General features: G+C 59.1%; 1 protein-coding gene across 2 annotated transcripts in view; it reads left to right on the top strand.

The window, feature by feature from the left end:
- The window catches only part of MVB12B (multivesicular body subunit 12B), a 139,951-nt gene that overhangs the window by 104,406 nt on the left and 15,625 nt on the right, over positions 1-19,920 (top strand). The window contains exons 7-9 of one of the 2 annotated variants that reach the window (XM_023760139.1): positions 644-699; positions 3,079-3,138; positions 17,568-19,914. In XM_023760139.1, coding sequence (XP_023615907.1) covers positions 644-699; positions 3,079-3,138; positions 17,568-17,654 — 203 coding nt within the window. In that variant the 3' untranslated portion in view covers positions 17,655-19,914. Of the gene's footprint in view, positions 1-643; positions 700-3,078; positions 3,139-17,567; positions 19,915-19,920 lie in introns of those variants that run through there. The other variant, XM_023760138.1, reaches the window with a different exon arrangement.

The raw sequence follows: 19,920 nt of genomic DNA, 5'->3' as shown, positions 1-19,920 counted from the left end.
TGCTGCTGTTGCTATATCCAAGTTTTGCAAGTTACTTTTTTCTGGGTCTTTTTCTCCTCGGTTTGTATTTACATCCTTCCGAGTCCAATCAGCTGACCTGGGCAAGGGCTCTTCCCCGTCCGTCACAGCTAGCGCGGCAGGAGCCACCACGGCCCAGAACGCAGTCATGTTTCTAGATCGTTCTTCTGAAATACGTGACTGTCAGTTGGAAGGAGGGATAAAAACCCGATCCAGGGCCCTGCTCAGGGCCCCACGGCCTGAGTGTGACCTTCAGCTGAGAGCATGTCTAACGCGCCTGCTCTGCCCTCAGCCTCCGGCACCCCGTCCTGCTGGCAGCCCCTCCCCGGCTCCTGCCACTCACAGGCCAGAGGCCAGGCTCCGGGGCGGGTGCCGGGCCGCTCTGCTCTCACCGCTCTTGTCTACACAGCTGCCTGCTCTTCCGGGGACGTGGGGGCGTCTGCCTCCCGCACCAGAGGTGTCCCAGGAGCAGGGATGGTGCCTGTGTGCACCCCCTGGGCCTCACGCTCCTGCGTGCAGGTTGGCTGGCTCCAGCCACTGCCTGGCTTGTACTGTCGATGTTGACGTCTCAGTTCATTGACATGGATGGTATCTACAATGCCCTTTCCTCTCTCTTCTTTTGCAGCAATGGATGGTGTGCCTTTTATGATTTCAGAGAAGTTTTCTTGTGTTCCAGAAAGTGTAAGTGTCGTGCATGATTTCCCTTCCCTCCCCACCCCCGGCCTGAGCTCCCTCTGCCCCGTGGCGCGGTGGCATGCAGGGCTCTCCTGGTGACCCTCACACCCCGCCCCATTCGGGTCATTTCTGCTGACCCCCCTGCAATACCCCCCCCCCCTGCTGGTTGGAAGCTCAGCCCTGCGACAGCGACAGGCTGAGGGGGGAGGGGCTCAGGCCCCTCTGAGCCTGCAGCCAGTGCTGCCCAGTGAGGTCCTTGAGAACGAATGAAAGGAGGGAGCCAGAGGGACTAGCAAACTCAGAGGCAGCCAAGCCTTTTTGCTTCAAATGTGATGGTTAATTGGACTGAACTTCACTTGGTTTCCAAGTTCAGCTTAATTTGGGTTTTTTATTTAACGATGATGATGTTCTACAAAAATGGAGGCTGCCTCGCTTTCCCATTTTAATTGCTGCACTCTGTGACACCCGTTCTCCGCTCTCGCTGGGAGTGTCCGTGGGCTGGCTGGCCAGCTCCGCAGTGTCGGGCAGCGGTGGGTTTCCATGTACTGCCGGCCTCGCCACCGGCCAGCACTGACCCTCTACACGGGAGCCCCCCAAGGCCCGCGCCAGCCCCGCTGCCTTTAGGGCGGAGCTCAGACCGGGCGTTGGCGGCTGTGGGCTGGGCCACAGGCCCTGCCTGGCACCCCAGGTCCCTTTCCTGCTGCCTGTCCCCCCCGGGTGGCAGTGGCCCTCCCTCCACTGTGCAGGCCTGGCCTCGCTGGCTGCATAGCCTGGTTCCTGGGATTTTTTGTCCTTTCCGAAGAAGTTTGCTTTAAGCAGCTAAGAAACATGAAGGCCCTGGTGGGGGCACCAGCTAAAGGATCCGTCAGTGTTTTTCTTGGATCCGACTTAAAACCACCCGGCTTGCCATGTGACCTGCTCTGTAGTCTCCATTTTCATGAAATATAATAGGCCTCCTCTGAACCCTTCTGGTAAGCAGCTTAATCTTGAAAAATGCTCCTGACGTGACACGCGGAGCATGAGTAACTTCAGCCGACTCCACTCGGCCGCGTTGCCATGGCGACGCTGGCGCCTCTCCCGCCCGCTCCTGGGAGAGGCAGCTCTGTCCTGCGCACCAGCTCCGGTCGGGAAGTTTAGTGGGGCAGTTAGAGCCTAATGATGCAACAGCTGGACCTCAGCTGGATCCCGGGCAGCCGGGCAGGCGGCCCATGTGCGCCGCGCGGCCTGGCAGCAGGCGAGAGCCAAACTGCTTTCTGGCTACTGGCAGCGCAGCCCGGAGCCCAGTGCCTAATTTGGTGGCCCTGCCCCAAGATCGCCCTCACTAATGGGCTGCTACCCAGGCGCTGCCAACTCAGCAAGTGCCCAAGGCGCGCGCTCAGGCCAAGCCGGTGCCAAGAGCTTCCCTGCTTCCCTCACTTCATCCTCCCAGCAGCCTGGCCTGGAGGCCCAGCTGCTCTCCAGCAGGAGAGGAAATGATGGAGTGATGGAACCTGAGGCCGGTTTTGAGTCCCGGGCCTTGGACTTGGAAGTGGCCTCTTCCTACCTCGTCTCACAGGAGACCCCCCCAGCCTGGCTCAGGCCCTGTCCCCTCGGGCTGCAGTTCAGAACCAGAAAGGCCCTGGGCTCAGGAGGCTGGGCCGGTGCCCTTGGGGGACTGGAGAAGGCCCATGTGCCCAGAGGGGGCCAGACGGGCTCAGAGTCTGTCCTCTGCCCTCTCACATGCACTCAGCCCCCTGCTTCTCTGGGCCTCCCGCTGACTCTTGGAGCCACATGTGTTTGACTTTGCATGCCGTCTGTTGAAAAGCCAGCATCTTTTATTAAAAGGTCCCTCATATTCATGAAATTATAGAAACACCCATCAAAACGCGGTGTTATTTTTCACCACCTTTCATTTCGCAAATGACCATTGGTAAGCAGTGATTTCGTTCACCTTGCATTTTCAAAGCCCTGGAGTTCCCCCAGCTCCTCCCCGGACACCTGAGTCCTGGAAGAGAGACTCGCTACCTGCCTCCTGGAATGCCTCAGCCCCACTCCCTCCGCGGCTGGCGGCCTCCGGGGAAGGCGGGGCAGCTCCAGCCCCTCAGCCGTGGGAAGAAAGCAAACGGCTTCTCCCGTGGGCAGGGGCCGGGGAGCTGGGAGTTACTGGTGACAGCCACTGCCTTTCCGGACGGCGTGACCCTCCTGGGTGCTGAAGGCAGATGACTAAGCAGCGGTCCCTACACAGGGGGCTTTCTGGAAGTGCCCTCACTAATCCCTGCAGGGTCCCCCTGACGGGTCCCGGGTTCCGTGGGGAGGGTGGAGGAAATACTGGGTCACACGGGGGCGGAGGTCCTCCGCGTGAGGGAGCAGAGCCAGCCCTGAAGGTGACGTGGTCTGTGCTTTCAGATGCAGCCCTTTGACCTGCTGGGAATCACCATCAAGTCTCTGGCGGAGATAGAGAAAGAGGTAAGCGGGTCCCAGCGCGGGAGGGGCTGGCCGGCTGGTGCACCTGGGTCTCTCCGGTTAGGGGTCTGCTCCGGATCCGGAAGGACCGGGGTTGGGGTGCCCTGTGCAGAAAGCCACCCCCATGTCGCTCACATGTATCTCTTGGAACAAGAACCCACTTTCCATGTGTTTATTACTCCAGTCAAGTGTGCCAGCCCCTCCCCGTCCTCCTCGCTCAGGAGGTTGTAAGAGACGGAGGGAACAGTTGTTGTGCTTTATTTTTTCTCAATGTCTCAGCTTAAAGAAGGTGGGGGTTCGGGGAGGGGCTGCGTGTGCTGAGCCACCAGGAGGGGCGTGGAGACGGGTCCCGCCTCCGTGACTTAGAGGCCGGTGCTCCGCTGTGCGTGGTAAGCCAGACCCCATGGGGCAGCCTGGTTCAAACAGTTTGGATGTTTCTCTACTAAAAAGAAAGAAACCCCAGCTGGGGCACATGTGACAGCTCTGACGAAAGGGCGTCGAGATCGTGGAGTGAGACTGGGGTCGGCGTGCTCCCCGCTCCCAGGACAGCGTGGCGTGTGCGTCTTTGTGTGGAGCGGGTGGCGGAGTCACGTGCTTGCAGCAGCCCCGCTGAGGGGAACATTTGTCTCGGAGATGGAAGTGCGAGGACCATTTCCATATTCCCGCTCCTCTGGGCTTTCTCTGCTGTGCCAGCGAGCGGAAGGGCTGCATTATTGAAAGATGGCTGAAATCAAGGAAAATGGAATCAATGTGGTACAACAGACTCCTAAACCTGTCACAGCAAAAACAAGACGGAAAAGCCCCCCTTGTCTTTGCCTTCCAGTAAATCATAAAAACCAACCTGATTGTCATCTGTAGACTGGGGCGGGGGGGGGGCTTTTTTCTGTCTGTAAACTTCGGGGAAAGACTGGCCACTGCCACGATGGGGAGGCGCCCAGGACCCCGTCAGCCCTTCTCAGGGCCAGGAGCCGATGGCCCTGCTCAGCCCGGCCTCGGGGTGTGCGTGGGAAGGGGAGGCCTCCGGGGTGGCCTGCTCTGGCTGCAGGTGGTGCCGCAGGGCACAGCCTGGCTCCGTTCAGGATGGTGAAGTCCGTACAGACGGGTCTGGCTTACACTGACTGGGGGCACACCCGCTCTCTGTTTAAAGCAGGGCTCTCCGTAGACCGATCTCACGGGGTTTCTCGTGAATACTTGGCAGACAGGTGCCCGTCGCCGTGGCTGGTGCTGTGAGGTGGCACGTGCTGGCGGTGGGGCAGCCCCCAGCTCGGCCTTCGCTCCCCTGGGTCCCCGAGTGTTTAAGCACCTGCTGTGTGCTCAGCGTGGGCTCCCGGCTCCACCGGCCGCCTCCCCGGCCCTCACCCACCTGACCCGGGGGGTGTCATTCCTCCCATGTCGTGGGCAGAAATGGAGGCTCGGAGGGTGAGGAAAAGATTGAGGCCCAGTGTGTCACACTCCAAATCCTCTCCCTCATGACTCGAAGTCTGTGGCTCCGCGGATCTGCCAGGGGCTGGTGAGGAGTGGGGGTGGGGTGGGGAACCTGGGTCCTGACCCTGGCCTTCGAGTCACAGGTGGAGCATACGAGGGGGGATGTAGGAGAGGCCGGTGCAGAGCCGTGCATGTGGTGGAACCGCCGTAAACCTCAGTTCTCTTCCCGCTCTCAGGACTGACGTCTGGACCAGACGTGTCGAGCTGGGCTGACTTGTCTTGAGGTCAGAGGCTCTGAGTGGAGCTGTGGGCAGACGGGCTCTGCCGTCCGCAGCCCTGGGCCCGAGTGAGCCCTGCCAGTCAGCCTTTCAGAGCCTGTTTCCTCCTCTGAAAAACGGGGATAGTAATGAAGACGCTCACCCTGCAGCATCTGTGAGGTTTGAGCGCCGTGTGACTGGCTTAGAACAGGGCCTGCCCTGGCTCCCGCTCCGCTGGCTGCCGTGGCCGAGGCCGCCTCCTTGTCCACGGGAGGGTGTGAACAGCGTGAGTCCGGCCCTCAGCACGCGCTGCTCGGGGCCCGTGGCTGAGCGGTGGCATCGGGTGACGGAGCCGAGCTCTAGCTCTTGTTTTTAGTGACGGGTTAAACACACACGTCCGTACTCTCTGCTGAAGGAAATTGAAGCGGCGTTGAAATTGTGGGGAAGTGGGAAGAGGCTGGAAACGGCAAATAGGGTGTGAAGCCGTCGCCAACACCCCGCCGTCAGGAGCTGTGGAGTTTTGCATCTAATCTGAGGATTTACACGTGACACCAGCCATCCGCGTGCATTTAATGGTGACTAGTATGTTGATATCCATACACTTTGGTGAACAGCTCCATCTTCTGCAACCACATGTGAGGATTTTCTCCATAAATAAACCTGAGCTTGCTCCTAGGCCCTGAACCCAGCCTTGCAGGGGTAGCTGAGGCCTGGGAGAGGCTGTGCCCACAGCCCCCGGCCTGGTCTGGGCCCCAGGGGCTGGCCCTGGGCAGCGGCTGTCTCCTCCATGGGATGATTGTCTCCTTTTTATCCCCAGCAGGTCTGGCTGCTCTTGGTGGGGAGGGGTGGGGCCCAGGGCAGGGGGAGCTCTGCTGGCAGCTTCCCTGCTCCCTGTAAACTATTTCATCCCATTAAGCCAAGCCTCCTACCCCCAAAGGTGGGAGACTGCCTTTGGGTCAGGGGCACAGATGCCGAGACCCACCTGGGCCCCGTGCCTATTGGGGCTCCTCCCTGGTCTCCCCTGGCTCCCTGCTCCCTGCTCCCTGCTCACAGGGCTGAGGAAGGAGAGGGCCGCCCGGGGGACCGTGATGCTTACATCCTGACCCGGAGGGGTGTTTCTGAATGTGAGCCTGCGCCTGTCACTACCATTTGGCCCTGGGACAGGTCACTCCATGACTGAACCCCATTAACCTGTCAGCCTTGAGCTGGGGGGTTCGGGACCTAAGGGAGCACTCCAGCAGTGCCCAGCAGAGCGGCCCTGGTGCTCCCACCACAGCAGGGAGCCCCAGCCTGCCACTGAGTAACAGGTGGAAAGAGACGAGGTGTCACCCCAGTCGTGGGTGGGCCCCACAGAACCCCAATGAGCTCGGGGGACAGTGTGAGCTAGAACGAGCTCTGCCCGTGGCACCTGGGTGTTTGCAGGACGTGTGGGCTGTGGAGGCAGAGGAGGCAGTGGATGCAGCGTGGTGCCAGGAGAGGACAGTTAGTGCCATGCCAGGGTAGCTTGCCAAATCTGCCCCCCCCCCGGGTTTGACCCCGGGGGAGTCTCCTGATGACCCCGCCCCCAGGTCCGAGCCGTGGTCAGCGGTCAGGACCCCCCCAGGGCTGTGGCCGAGGCAGGACTTGATCGCGTTTTATGAAAGACACGCACGGGGGGTCATGTCCTAAGGTCATGATTAAAATCAGTGCACATGCTGCCGCGCAGATTTCAAAGGAACAATCATTGGGAAGGCACAGCCTTTCAGCCCAGAAGCACGCTCAGGCCGCGTCGGTGGGTTGTTGGAAACGAAGCCACGGTCAACAAAAACACCAAAATCTGACCGCTCCTGGCCCTCGGCCGGGGCAGCCCCGGTTCTCCCGGCCCCTCTTCCTGCGGCCACGGCCCCGCTGCCCGCCTCCGTCCACGGCTCAGAGCAGGGGCTTTGCCAAGCAAATGGGTCCCAGGCTTGAGAGAGTGAGATTTTGTTCCTCTCCCCTCAGCCCGGGCGGTGGCCAGGGGGCTGACCAGTGGCAGGAGTGGCAGCACCGGGAGGTCTTCTGGCCCAGCCTGGCCCCTCCCCAGGGGGCTGGGCAGCAGCCGGGGGCCTGGGGCCGTGTCCCCTGCAGGCCTCATTGTCCTCCTGCTGCCCAAACAAAAGGCTCTCCCCTGGGAGTCGGGGAAGTGTAATTTGGCAGCCAACCCCTGTGATGAAGCATCTTCCCTCCGAGTGAGCTGGGCATATAAATGCGCTTTATTTCCCTGTAAGCAGTCGCCGTTTCTCCATCCGTTGTATTCCCGTCCGGGCAGCAGCTTCTGCAACAATTCCCCTGTCGGTCACCTGTACCGGAGCCGGTGTGCTCCTCCCCCACGGCCCCACCCTGCCTCCCTCACAGGCCGATCTGTCCCTTGTCTCGGGGAATGATGGCCAGGAGAGAGTGGCCTTGATGGTGGTAGATTTCATGCTGCGGGCATGACGACCAGCGAGCCTTTTATAAATAGGAGCCGGCGATTCCTGTGATGGACGGGCATCCGGATGCCGGGCGGCTCCACACACAGCCATCTCCCCGCCTGCTGCCCGCCTCCCACGGAAACCACGGAAACCACGCGCTCCCCGCCCTTAAGGGGCGCCGCACTCAGACCCAGCAAGGGACCTGCTGGTCGCCACCGGCTTCCTGGTGGAGCAAACAGCCTCCATTTCCCGGATCTAAAGCCGAAAGACAAGGGAGAGTCTAATTAGTAGAGGGACGATCTCGTATTAATCACTCCCTTAAAATTGACAAGGGAGGCAGTCCATTTAACCACTTAATTGCTGCAGGTTTTTATGGGCTGCTGTTTGCAGGCGTATTTAATGAAGAAGTTATAAATCTAAGGGAGCTTAAAATTTTAATTTTATACCTAAATATTTTCCTTGTTCTCGTGTTTGTAGTCAATCCTCAAGAGTGTAGTCACGTGGAATGTTCTTTAAATGAACATATTTGCTAACTGGCATGATTTCAGTTTTTAAAACATTGGTTCCAGCAATTAGGCATTTTTTTTTCAGTTCCCAAATGACTAGAGAAATTCGTCTTGATTATAATTGCTCTTAGCCACGCATATCTAATTTGTGTCTTTTTAAGCGTTAATTAGTAAACAGTCTGAGCTGACATCTTTATGTGTTTGTATGTTGAAAAATGGGGCTTATTGCCTATTTAGCTTGGGGCCCACTCCACGAGCAGCGACGTCACGACATGGAGGTGAAATTAATGGGACACGTGTGGCAGCTCGAGGTAAAAAGAATTTTTGAATTCAACTTTTGGACATTCAGTTTTCATGGGCTTCTGCTGGCCCCTTCAAATAGCTGAGATTCAGTGTGGATTTGGAACCTGCATAGGCGGGCAGAAAGTGAAACAGAAGATTTTTGTATCAGTAATGAAATGGCAGAGTCCCAATTTTATAAAAGCAAAACGTTCATATCCCAGCACAATTGCTCATTCTCTCGACTCTGGAAAGCTTTCATTGTGCTTATTAACGTGAAAGAATTCTGTGCGGGGAGAGGGCGCAAAATGTGTGGTCCCTTTGCACCATCTAGTGGTCAGGTCTTAAACTGCAACAGGAAATAAGCTGCCTTCTCTCCACCTGTGAGATTAACCTTTTCACCACCCAGAATCCTTTTTCTTTATTTATATTTCAGTAAGGACGCTGATATGTTTTTCGGGGGGAATGTGCTCCTTTATTAAATAAAGGTTAGTTAAGTAAATAGGAGTTAACCTGTCCCTTCCCCCCCCCTTTTTTTATATTGCTCAACGACAGAGCTGCACCAGATGCTACAGCGCTGTCTCAGAGCGAGACCATCCCAGCCCAAAACAGTGTCCGGATGTTGTTCAGTGGATGGCCCTTCTGAAGGCACAAAAGAAGTGTTGTCCTTACTTTGAAATGTGGGAAGCAGCTTGGGGACCACCTCCGGAGCCTGACCACCGTTTAGGGACCAGTTTTAGGCCCGAGACAAGACTAGTTCTCTCCCCGTAAATCCTGGCAGGTCTCCTGGGCAGTTTATCCTCTTAAGCAGCTCCCCTGCCAATCAAAATCAGCTTTTAACATTTAGTGTTTTCCCCCTGAGTTCAAAGGTTTTACATGTTTATAAAAATGCAAACATTTCAGACACATAAACTTCCCCACATTCCACTCCGGGGATACACACACACACACACACACACACACACACACACACGTAAACATTACACAGGCTCACAATACACACAGTGTTCTGTGCCTTGTTGCACACTCACCATGCACCTCGCACATCCTGCCAGGTCAGTGCGCACAGATCTGCTCCCCGCTTTCCGCGACTGCGTGTTTCCTCTATGATAACTTCCGCAACCACTGCGGGCCGCCTTCTGAGCTGTTCCGGTCACCTGCTGTCACGCTGCTGCGGTATACTTCCTTGTACGTGTGTCCTTGCTCCCCTGGCCTTCTTACAATATGTTCCCATCCTGCCTTCCCAGGAGGAGGGTGTGCCTTCATGACTCCACCGTCAGCGTGGGAGGGTGCCCGCTTCCCCCATCCGCTCTGGCTACACTTCCCTGGTATTTAAAAGTGAACATCTTTTCATGTTTATTGTTCATTTGTATTTCTTTTATGAATGTCTCCTGTTTGTACCCTTTGCCTAATGTCCTCTATTGGCTTCTTTAGCTTTTCTCGTTCATTTTTAAAGAGTTCTTTATGCTCTTTATAAAAACCTTCTCTCTGTTCTGGGCACACACACACACACCCCACTCTCACCAGCGGCTTCTCACCTTGTTAATAATGTGTTCTAAATTTTTTCATGGGCAGATTAATTTTTGGCTTCAGATCACACTTAGAAGATTATAAAAATATTCACTCCTATTTTCTCCTACCCTTTTGTACTTTAATATATTAAAATATTAAATGTGTCTCAAGTCCTTAACCCACCTGAAATTTATTAGAAGATGAGGGCTAGAACCAGATTTACTTCATCTTCAAGTGTTAGCCAGTTTTCTCAGCTTTGATTATTTTCTTCAGTGAATTGTAAATACTGCCTTCATCATACACAGTCATGCACCGCGCATACCACAGTGGTCCCGTAGACTGTAATGGAGCTGGGAAATTCCTAGCACATAGTGACAGCGTAGCCGTCCTAACGCCATAGCACAACACGTGACCCACCTGTCTGGGTGGTGCTGTCTGTGGCTTGTACCACCTGCTCGCCAGTCGTACACAAGTGTGGCAGGTACAATATGCAGAGTACGTAAGACTTGATAATGATGATTGACTGTGTTGCTGGCTTCTGTATTTACATTCTCTTCATTGTTATTTTAGAGTGTGCTCTTTCTACGTATAACAACTGTTTGCCCTAGAACAGAAGCCGATGTCTCGTGCTTCCCGCACCTCTTGATTGCAGCATTTTCTCTCGTGCTTGATTTACTCTCCTGTTGTTTCGCACAGTAACGTGCTGTCCAGGCGCGTAGCTTGGGGGCAGTGGGCTGCACCGTGCAGGTTTGTCGAAGTGCACGATGATGTTCGTACAACAACGTCTCCGACGACACGTGTCTCAGAGTGCATCCCCTCGTCGTTAAGTGGTATGTGACTGTCTAGTCCAGCCGTGGGCAAACTACGGCCCGCGGGCCGCATCCGGCCCGTTTGAAATGAATAAAAAAAAAAAGACCGTACCCTTTTATGTAATGATGTTTACTTTGAATTTATATGAATTTATAACACTCCATCCATGCTTTTGTTCCGGCCCTCCAGTCCAGTTTAAGAACCCATTGTGGCCCTCGAGTCAAAAAGTTTCCCGACCCCTGGGCTAGTTCCACGTGTAAGTTAATTAATGGACATTTTCCTTGACTCTTCTTTTGATCTATTACCACACTGTTTTGAATCTTATAGCTTTATGATAAGCCTTAATACGTGATAGGGCTAGCTCTTCTTCCCCCCAAAAAATTCCTAATTATAGTCACATGACTATTCTTCCAGCTGAACTTCAGAATCGTTTGGGGTAGGGGGTCCCAGAAGCTCCATTTCCGGTTTATTGTATCTGGAGGACATGGTGATGGGCTGGCATTTCCGGGGAGGCGTCTCCCTCGGGCCTTTGCTTGCCTCACTCGGGGAGTAGAACGGAGTTCTTTGCAGAGTTCCTGCAATTCCTTCCAGGCTGTTCCTAGGTGTTTCATGTGTCTGTGGCTCTTGTAAATGGGATCTTTGCTCCGTTAGCTTTTCTGTTACTCATGTATCCAGAAGCTGTCGGCTTCGCGTTGCGTGTCTGAACTTGGCTGTCTCACTGCTCACTGTTCCTGACGGTTCCTCGGTCGCTTTGTGCAGGCGGACGGTTCTGTCATCTGCAAACCTGACCCCAGCCCCCTCCTGCCCCTCGCCGGGGCCTTCGCCTGGCCGGCACGATCCGGTCACTGGGCCTCCTTGTCTTCGTGTTTTTAATGCAGGTTTCTAGTTTCAGTCTTCATCCAGTGTTACATTTTGGCTTGTCATATGTATGGACGTGTCCCTTTTCTCTCGTGTTAAAGAATTAGCCATCTATTTTTATTTTCCTAAATGTTTTTATTAGAAATGGATGGTGGCTTTTGATAAATGTCTTTTAATCATCTCTTGAGATGCTCATTTTTTTCTCCGCGAGCATATTAATATGGTAGATGATATTAATAGAGTTCCTAATTCTGAGAGTCTCGGGCTCCCCCCTCCCCCCTCTGTGGTCCGATGGCCCGAGCGGCAGCCCCCACAGTTGCTCCCACAGTGGCCCCGGCATTCACCACACACACGAGCGAGCCAGGCCGGGCGTGGGAATGGCTGAGGCAGCGATGACGCCTGGCGGACAGAATCGCCCGCCTGGGCGCTGTCCTGGGTGGTATTCCTGCTCGTGCAAAACTAGAGTCAAGATGATGCAAGTCCTTCATAGAAGGGTTTTTCTATTCTTACGGTTTGGGGCTCTTTCATCGCCCGACGTTTAAAGTAATAGCCCCCCACATTGAACTTGTGGAAGGAACCTGCACGTAGGTATGAAGTGAGCACAGAGGAGCCGAGGAGGGGGAGGCACCTTCCCAGCGTGACCTCCTCTCCTCCCCCCAAACCAGGGCCAAAAAGCAGGATCGTTTCAAACGTTTTCTGCAAATAACCCAGGAGAGGAGAAATGCAGGCGTCTGTGCTTCAGGCGATACTCAGGTGAACTCTGAAACGCTGGCGCAGTGACGGGGAGCCCGGCCGTTTGTGGACACAGAAGTGGTGTTTATTCGCAGGGTGAGGAGGGCTCGGGGCTCTGCCCGGGGTGGGGACGGAGGAGTCACAACCCCTCCTGCGCGTCCCAGGTTTGGAGCAGGACGGGGTGTCTGATAAGGAGGGATGAAGTGACCGGAGGCCTCAGAGCAGGCGCCGGCCGGGCTGAACCAGCGCCTCAGCGAGCCGTTCTCGGGCAGCCCTGTGCCCACAGACGTGGTTCCTGCTCCCGGAGCAGGTGGGCCTTGGGGGGCCTTGTCCAACCCCTCACCTAGGGCGACCCGGCGGTGGGACGGGCTCCCGACTCCGGGGTTGCTCGGGAAGCCACTTGGGAGAGCCGCGCAGGGACCGGCCGGGCACCCTCACCGACCGAGGTGGTCAGAGGCCCTCCAGCGTGTCCCCAGCCCTGGTGGCCTGGGTCAGCCTCTCTGAGCCCCGGGTGCTCACTGTTGTGGGAAGAACAGTACCAGCTCCACGGGGCGTGAGGATTTGGTCCCAACACTCACTCTGGACCCGGCAGCTCCTGCCGCCCTGTCACCTGTGGAGCCCTGAGCGGCGGCCCTTCCTCGAGGGAGGTGCCAGGCGTGCTCCCTGCTCTGGGGAATTCTGGGACCTCCCCCAGGGAGGGGAGGGCAGGCCTGGCTTCCCCGCAGCCCGAGCCTCTGCAGTGTCCAGCCCCGAGGCGTCCCCTCTCCCAGGTTTTGCGATGTCCCTGTGGTGACGCAGTCCAGGTACGAACAGGCCTCCCGCAGGGCAGGAGCCCACAGGACAGGCCGGAGGAGGCCGGCTCCCCAGGCCACCTGCCCCGGGCTGAGTCCCCGCAGCCAGGCTTCCAGAGGAGTGAGGAGAGGACACTGCCCATCGCCCGAGGGGCTGACCGTGGGCGGTGAGCACAGCAGGTCGGGGCCTGGGCTGTGCAGCCAAGGCAGGTGCCAGGCAGGGCAGGCTTGGGAGAGGCGGGCCGCTGCTCAGAGCCCTGCCCACCCCCCTCTGACTGTGCAGGGACCCTCCATGCCTCCCGGAGCCCGCCCTTCACTGGCCGACCCTGCACCTGACTCCTCTCCTTGGCCTGAGTCTTGCCCCGTTACCTCCCCTCCACCTGTGCTCCCCGGCCGGGCCCTCCAGGCCCCTCGCTCTCACCGAAGTGCCCTCATGTTGGAGCCCATCAGTTGTTCTACCCCCACCTCCGAATTGCATCCCATGAGGAAGGGGGTGCAGACACGTGCCCGATGCCAGCTGCTGGGCCTGTCCCCCTGCCTCTGCTCGGTCTGCGACCCTGTGCAGGGCGGCGCTTCCCCGCAGCTTCCACAGCTGCAAACACCCCGAGCGCCCCCCTTTCTGGTCGGGAGCTCTGACTGACAGCTGGACCCAGGGAGGGAAGTGGGGGGATGTGCCTTTTTCTGGGGCACCTGGTAAATGTTTTCAGGCAAATGCTGGTGCCTGCCCCACCCCGGCCAGGCACAGCGCCCTGGTGCTGGCTAAGCCTTTGGTCCTGAGGCACCGGAGGACGCACTCCACACGAATCATCGCCGCACCTGTGAGTGGGCGGGGGGGGGGGGGGGGGGGGAAAGGGCCCCCCCTTTTGCCCGGGAGGCCGGCAGTGAAACGCCGGCTCCAGGTGCCCTGGAAGCTGTGGTCTGCACCTCCCACTGCCAGGATGGCCGCCTCGCGGCAACAACAGGACAACAGCCTGAGGAAGGTGAGGAGTGGTGCGTGGTGGCTCCGAGGTCTGATGCTCCGTTGCAGGGCCCCAGGCCCCTGGGAAGCCCCAGGCGGGGCCCTGACAGTGATGTCTCTTTCCTGGAGAGGCCGCCCAGGCCCTGCTGCTGCTGCTGCTGCGATAGCGGCCTGTGCCCACCAGAGGGCGCCAAGGCCTGGCGCCGCTCGGCTGAGCTGGCTCTGCAAACCCAAATTCTTTTTAATTGAAAATTTTTTTAATTCAAAAAGGATTTGCTGTTTGTAGGCGAGTGCAGGTTTTCCTTATGTGGGAGACTAATGTCTTGAGTAAACAGATCTGGGCCCAAATCCACCTTCAAAGGTGCTCGCTGTTTGCCCGGGGAGAGAGCGGCTCCCAGAGGCGGCCTAGTCTCTTGGGCAAACACTTGGGGCCGCAGTCCCCGAGGACAGCGTCTGTGGGGAGGGTATCCGCAGCCTAAGGGGGATTATGTCAGGGGACATATGTTGACATTTCATTTGGGGAGTTAGAGAAAACAAGGGGGGAGTCTCCTTTCTCTCCAGCCAATATAACCTAAAAAGGGAAAGTCCCAAGGGCAGAGGTGGGGGACAGCAATCTGTGCTGCGCCCGGACCCAGGCGGGGGGTGCGGGGAGGGCTGTGTACTTGGGCTGTGTGTGCTCCCCCTGCCCCTGCCCCTGCCCCAGACATGAGAGGAGGAGGATTTAGCAGTTCATCCCTGAAGGCCCATCTGTGCCTCCTTCCTAGGGACCCTGCCCCTACTCCTGGCCACAAAGACTGGCCTCAGGACTCCCTAAGCCCCGGCCAGCACTTGCTTGCCCAGGCTGGGAAGTGTCTCGATCCCGCTCTGGCCCCCACCTTTTCTGGGGCCACCCCTGCTGGCACCCAGTCAGCAGAGGGCTCAGGCCTCTGGCTCTGGACATCTGGGAGCTACTGCCTCTGCCTCCACCGCCCTTCATGGGCTCTCTGTGCTGAGCAGCCCCCACAGATGCAGGCCTGACCGCCCCTGTGTCCCCACCATCCCGGAGCCGGAGCCGGCACAGAGCCTGCCCAGCGGGACCCCGAAAAGCCTCCCGAAGGAGGTGTGACGCAGCCGAGGGCCTGGCCACTGGCGCTGGCGCCCTCCTCATTTGAGAGGTGCCTCGCCCCTGCAGCCCCCCAGGCAGGCGTCTCCCAGCTGGTCTCAGAGCAGCCGAAGTGAAGCCCCCAGCCTCCTGCACCCCCTCAACCTCTGGGTCCTCATCCCAAGTGCTGGGCCCGGCCTCTTCTCTCTCCACCTTGAAACATCTTCACACCTGAGTCCAGCTACCCGGCCCCCAAGTGCTCCCACTTCCCCCCTCACCCCTAGTTCCACGTCTCCCCAGAGTGCTCCTTGGCCACTGGCAGTCTCCCTGGCCTTGTCTGCTGTGCGCTCACTTGGGTCAATGGCCCGGCTGCTGCGGGGCCCTCTGCTGGCCCCCAGCGCCCAGCACTGGGTGGATGTGGGGGATTAGCTAAGGCAGCCCAGGGGGGAACACTTACTGCTGTGATGCACCTGAGCAGCCACCAGGTGGCGGTGTTGTCCCAGACTTCGCCTGGAGTCCACTGCCTCCTGCTGCAGGTCTGCCAGCCGCCTGGGAGCTGAACCCGAAGGTCCTGGCCTGGTCCCTGGTCCCTAGAGAGCAGAAGAGTGACCGGGCTGGTCACCAACAGACGTACCCGGAGGCCAGGGGAGGGTCAAAGGCACAAACCTCATCCCACCCGCACAGCAGCCCTGGGAGGGCAGATTGTGACTCCACTCCATTGAGGTATAATTGACATAAAACATTGTATTCACTTCAGAGGTACAACCTAAGGCTTCACTGTTTGTATGTATCTCAGAGTGGTCAGTCCCGTTAACATCCATCACCATAGTTACAGAATCTTTTTCCCGTATGAGAACTTCTAAGATTTACTCTTAGCAGCTTTCAAATATACAGAACAGGATCAGCCATCGCCATCGCCACCACGCTGCCCTCCACTTCCCGGGGACTTCTTAGAACCGGAAGTTTGTACCTTTTGACTCCACCCCCCCCCCCCTCCCCACCACCACCAATCTGCTCTCTGACTTGCTTGGGGGTTTTTGTGTCTTGTTTTTTAGATTCCACACGTAAGTGAGATCATGTGGTACTTTTCCTCCGTCTGACTTATTTCACTTAGCATAATGCGTCACAAACAGCAAGACTTCATTCTTCTCAGGCTGAATAATATTCCACTGTGTACATACAGGGCTGGGCAAAAGCTTGCCGTTGCCTTGTGACGTTCTGTTGAGTTACTAAAGCTGCTGTAACAGTCATAACCCGCACGTCTTTCCCGTACGAGCAGCTGTACTGTGTGCCACGCTTCCTCTGTCCATGAGCCGGTGAGGGGTGAGGGGTGTGCTCTGCCCGGCTACGGTGAGTGAGCTGCGTGGGTGCAGGCAGCTCCTCAGGTTTGTCTTTTCACTTCCTTGGGATCAGACCCGGCAGTGGGACTGCTGGGTCACATGGTGGTTCTATTTTTAGTTTTTAAAGAGTCTCCATACTGCTTTCCTTGCGGCGGCACCAGTTGACATTCCCAACAATGCACGCGGGTTCCCTTTTCTCCGCGTCCTCACCAACCCTTGTCACTTCCTGGTGACCCCACTGCCGAGGTTCCGAGAGGAGCAGAGACCTGCCCGAGGTGCCCTGCGACGTGAGCGCCTCTCCGCCCTCGGAGACAGGCTGTCTGCAGGGACCCCATCCTTCCCCCACCGGGGCCTGTGGCTCCGCGGGGCTGCGCACCTCCACCTTCGCACAGGGACGGTCAGCCAGGCCTCCCACAGCCCCAGCGCACATCTGTGTCTGTCTGTCTGTCTGTCCTGGGTCAGTGCTGTGGGACTGCCAGGCAGGGGGGTTGAGGACACTATCAAACCTGAAACCTTTCAACTTCCCGCTGCTCTCGCTAGGTGTGGCCCCAGAAGTGCCTCGGGGCAGGGGTGCTGGGCAGGCTCTGCCAGGTGCCTGGCGGGAGCAGGGCGTCTGGAGCCCTCCCTGTGGGGGTGCCCGGGGGATGCCCCCCTGCTGCCATGGCTCCATGGCACCCCGTGTCCCCGCAGAGGCGGCGGCGGGCGCTGCTTTAAGTAGGCGAGCCCTTTTATGGTGATTCCAGCTGCTGAAAAGGTTTCAAATCGTATTTAAACGCTTAACAACCACTGACCCAGTGTAAGCTCCTCATTCCCAAAACCTGTAGGAGCACCTGGCCGTCAAGGTGACCCTCAGGTCCCCTGGCCCCACAGAAAAGGCGCTGCCCTCGGCCCAGGATCTGCTGGGTGCGCTCGGGGGCCAGTGGGTGCAGCCCTACCGGGTCCTCGGCAGCTCATGAGGCCACTCGCACACCCGCAGGGAGGGGGCACGGGCAGGGTGTGTCATCACCAGCAGTGCTCGAGGGGCACGTACTCGGAGCGGCAAGTGGGGGTCCCCTGGGCCTGGGGGCTGCACTGCCCTTGGTCAGGCTTGGGACGGAACCCAGATCTGCCCTTGCCAGTGTGGGACTCCGTCCAGTAGGACCGTCTGCGGGGGGTGGGAGGCGGAGGGCGCCGGGCGTGCAGCCTGGCACGCGGTCAGCTGGCGCGTTTGCCGCTGGCGTCGTGGCTCAGGCGCTGCCGGTGCGGAGGTCTCACCTTGCGGGCGTGGGGCAGGGACTGGGAGAGGTACCAGCCCTCAGAGACCAGCAGGCACTGCAGCCCCACGGGCGGGTCTGCAGGCACACGCTCGCACCCACAGCCGTGTGCACGCACAGGGCTCGGCGAGGGCCCGGCCGAGGCGTGGAGTGGCCGCCCGGGTGCCCCACACTGACTGCTCTCTGTCCGTCCCTCCGCAGTACGAGTACAGCTTCCGCACCGAGCAGAGCGCCGCCGCCAGGCTCCCGCCCAGCCCCACGCGCTGCCAGCAGATCCCGCAGTCCTGAGGGCCCGGCTGCCTCCTGCCTCCTGCGGGGAGAAGACGCATCGGCCCGGCGCCCGAGTGCCCGCCTCGCCCGCCCCCTCCGCCGCCCTTCACTGCCCCACCGGCTCTCGGGGCGACTCGGGCAGCTGAGCGCTCCATCCGGTCATCAGCTTGCCTGACATGACGCCCCCCTCCCTGGGGACATTCATAACCTCGACTAACCTGTGTGTGCCGTAGCGACGGCTCCTGACGTGTCCGTGTGAGGAGCCGTCGTCCTTAAACAGCCCTGCACCCGGGGCCACCAGTGACTCCCTTCCCTCCCGTCGCTGCCGCCGGCCACTGCCCCTCCTGGGAGCCCCGGGCGGCTCCCATCACCCGCCCGGCGGCTGGAGCAAGGCCCCCAGCCCCACCGCATCAGGTGCCCCAGCATCTCACGACGGCTGAGGAGGAAGAGCCGGTGGCCCGGTGGACCGCGCCTGGCTCCCCACCCGCTGTGAGCATCCGAGCTGGGACTCACACGGACGCCTTGAGGTCAGGGGCAGCGTGCCCGGCGCTCCCTGCCCAGGACGCTGTGCTCACCCCCTCACCCACATCCCCCAAAGGGCTCGTCTCTGCAGTGCCCACGTGCCATCAGCAATGCCAACTGCCTCTGCCAGGTGCCTGACCCGGGACCACAGCCACTGGCCTCAGGTCGTCGAGGAGAGAGCCTTTGAGCAGGGCCCGCCGCGTCCCGCCGGCTCCGCTCACAGGAACAGTCGTTGGGAACAGTCCGTCTGACCCTGGTCGTCGAACCAGGACCGGCACTGACCTTTCTGCCCCGAGTGGCCAGTGGACACAGCGCCGCCGCGGAGTCCACCTCGACGCGCATCGGCTATGCGCACGGGGTCCGCTGTGCCTGGAGAGCAGTGAGGTGCCCCCACCAGGACGGCTCACGGGGGAGCCCCACCAGGGACAGGCCCCCTTCCCTGCGGCCCCCGGAGGGCACAGGGTGACGGTGCCACAGGAACCAGCCCCGTTCGGAAGCAGGGCCGGCGAAAAATACCTCACGCACCTGTCCCCCGCCACCCCAGGCCCTCGCCGCCTGCCCCTGGGCCACCCCCTGCGTCTTCATTGTAATACCTCCCGCTTTCTGGGCACTGGGGTGTGGTCGCCTCGCCTCCCCAAAACCTGAGGACACCCCTGGTGAGACCGGCCTTCCCGTGCCTCCCTTGCGGCCAGGCGGCAGGAGATGCAGTGCGTGGAGCCGCGGGGCCCCAGGGCTTTGGGATTGGTGCTGACCCAGGGCCCGGAGAGCTGACGGGCTCACATGTGCCCGCGGGCATAAGCTAGTTGAGTTTATGAGGAGTCGGGAGCCCCATGGGCCCGGAAAACGTGTGTCTACTGCTGCTTTGTGGGTGGGTGGGTGGCTCAGAGCCAGGTGACCTGTGTAACTTGAAGGCCGACAGACGGTGGCATCCAGCAGGCGGGGGGCGGGAGGAGGGGAGGCAGAAGTTGGGGGGAGGCAGAGCCCCGATTCCTCCTGTGGCCACGTGGTCAGTGCGCTCTGGCCTTCGACCTTTTCCACGCCCTGGCTGTGAGATTATCTCGACCAGGAGCACCCGGCAGCCCCTCTCCCTTGACTGACATCTCAGCAGCTCTGCTGGGACCTGGGTGAGGGCGGCCATCAGTGGAAGGGGAGGGGTGACCACAGCTCCCTGACCACGCCGAGAGCCCTCCCCGCATCGCAGACCTAGTCTAGGGAGTGGCCTCGACTGAACATCGCGATAAACGTGGCCTAGACTGCAAGGGTGACCGCATTAGTAGCTGTGTGGTGGCTTCCAGGCTGCTCCTAACCCTGCTCCTTTGCCTCGTGAGAGGGGGTGAGGATGAGCAAGTGTGGGGGTGACAAGACTCGGAGCCAGGCTCTGGCTCACACCTCCCTGCTTCTTCCTGGAGGGCACTCTTCTTGACAAACCCGCTGCCCGGGGGGAGGCGGGGGGAGGGAGGGGGAGGCTCTCTTGGAAAGGTGAAGGCAGCGGCCCTCCCTCCGTCCCTCTGAGAAGACTGAGCGGAGCACAGCGCCCCCTTCCTTCTCTTCCCTCTGACATTCCGTCTCTCTCCACGGCCTTGGAGGTGGCACATGACGAGGAGGAAGTACCTGCTGCAGGTTCTCTTGTAAATTATAAGCAGCTTCTACCCGACCCAAGTCCAAGAGCTGATCTTGGCCACGACCCTCCTCCCCTTGGTGAGGGAGGAACCCGCCTGCAGAAGGAATAGCAGGTTAGACCCCAGGCTCCCGTCTGCGTCTC

This window comes from Myotis lucifugus, unplaced genomic scaffold (genome assembly GCF_000147115.1).
Source record: "Myotis lucifugus unplaced genomic scaffold, Myoluc2.0 scaffold_173, whole genome shotgun sequence".
NCBI lineage: Eukaryota > Metazoa > Chordata > Mammalia > Chiroptera > Vespertilionidae > Myotis > Myotis lucifugus.
This window is presented reverse-complemented; position numbering and strand designations above follow the sequence as displayed.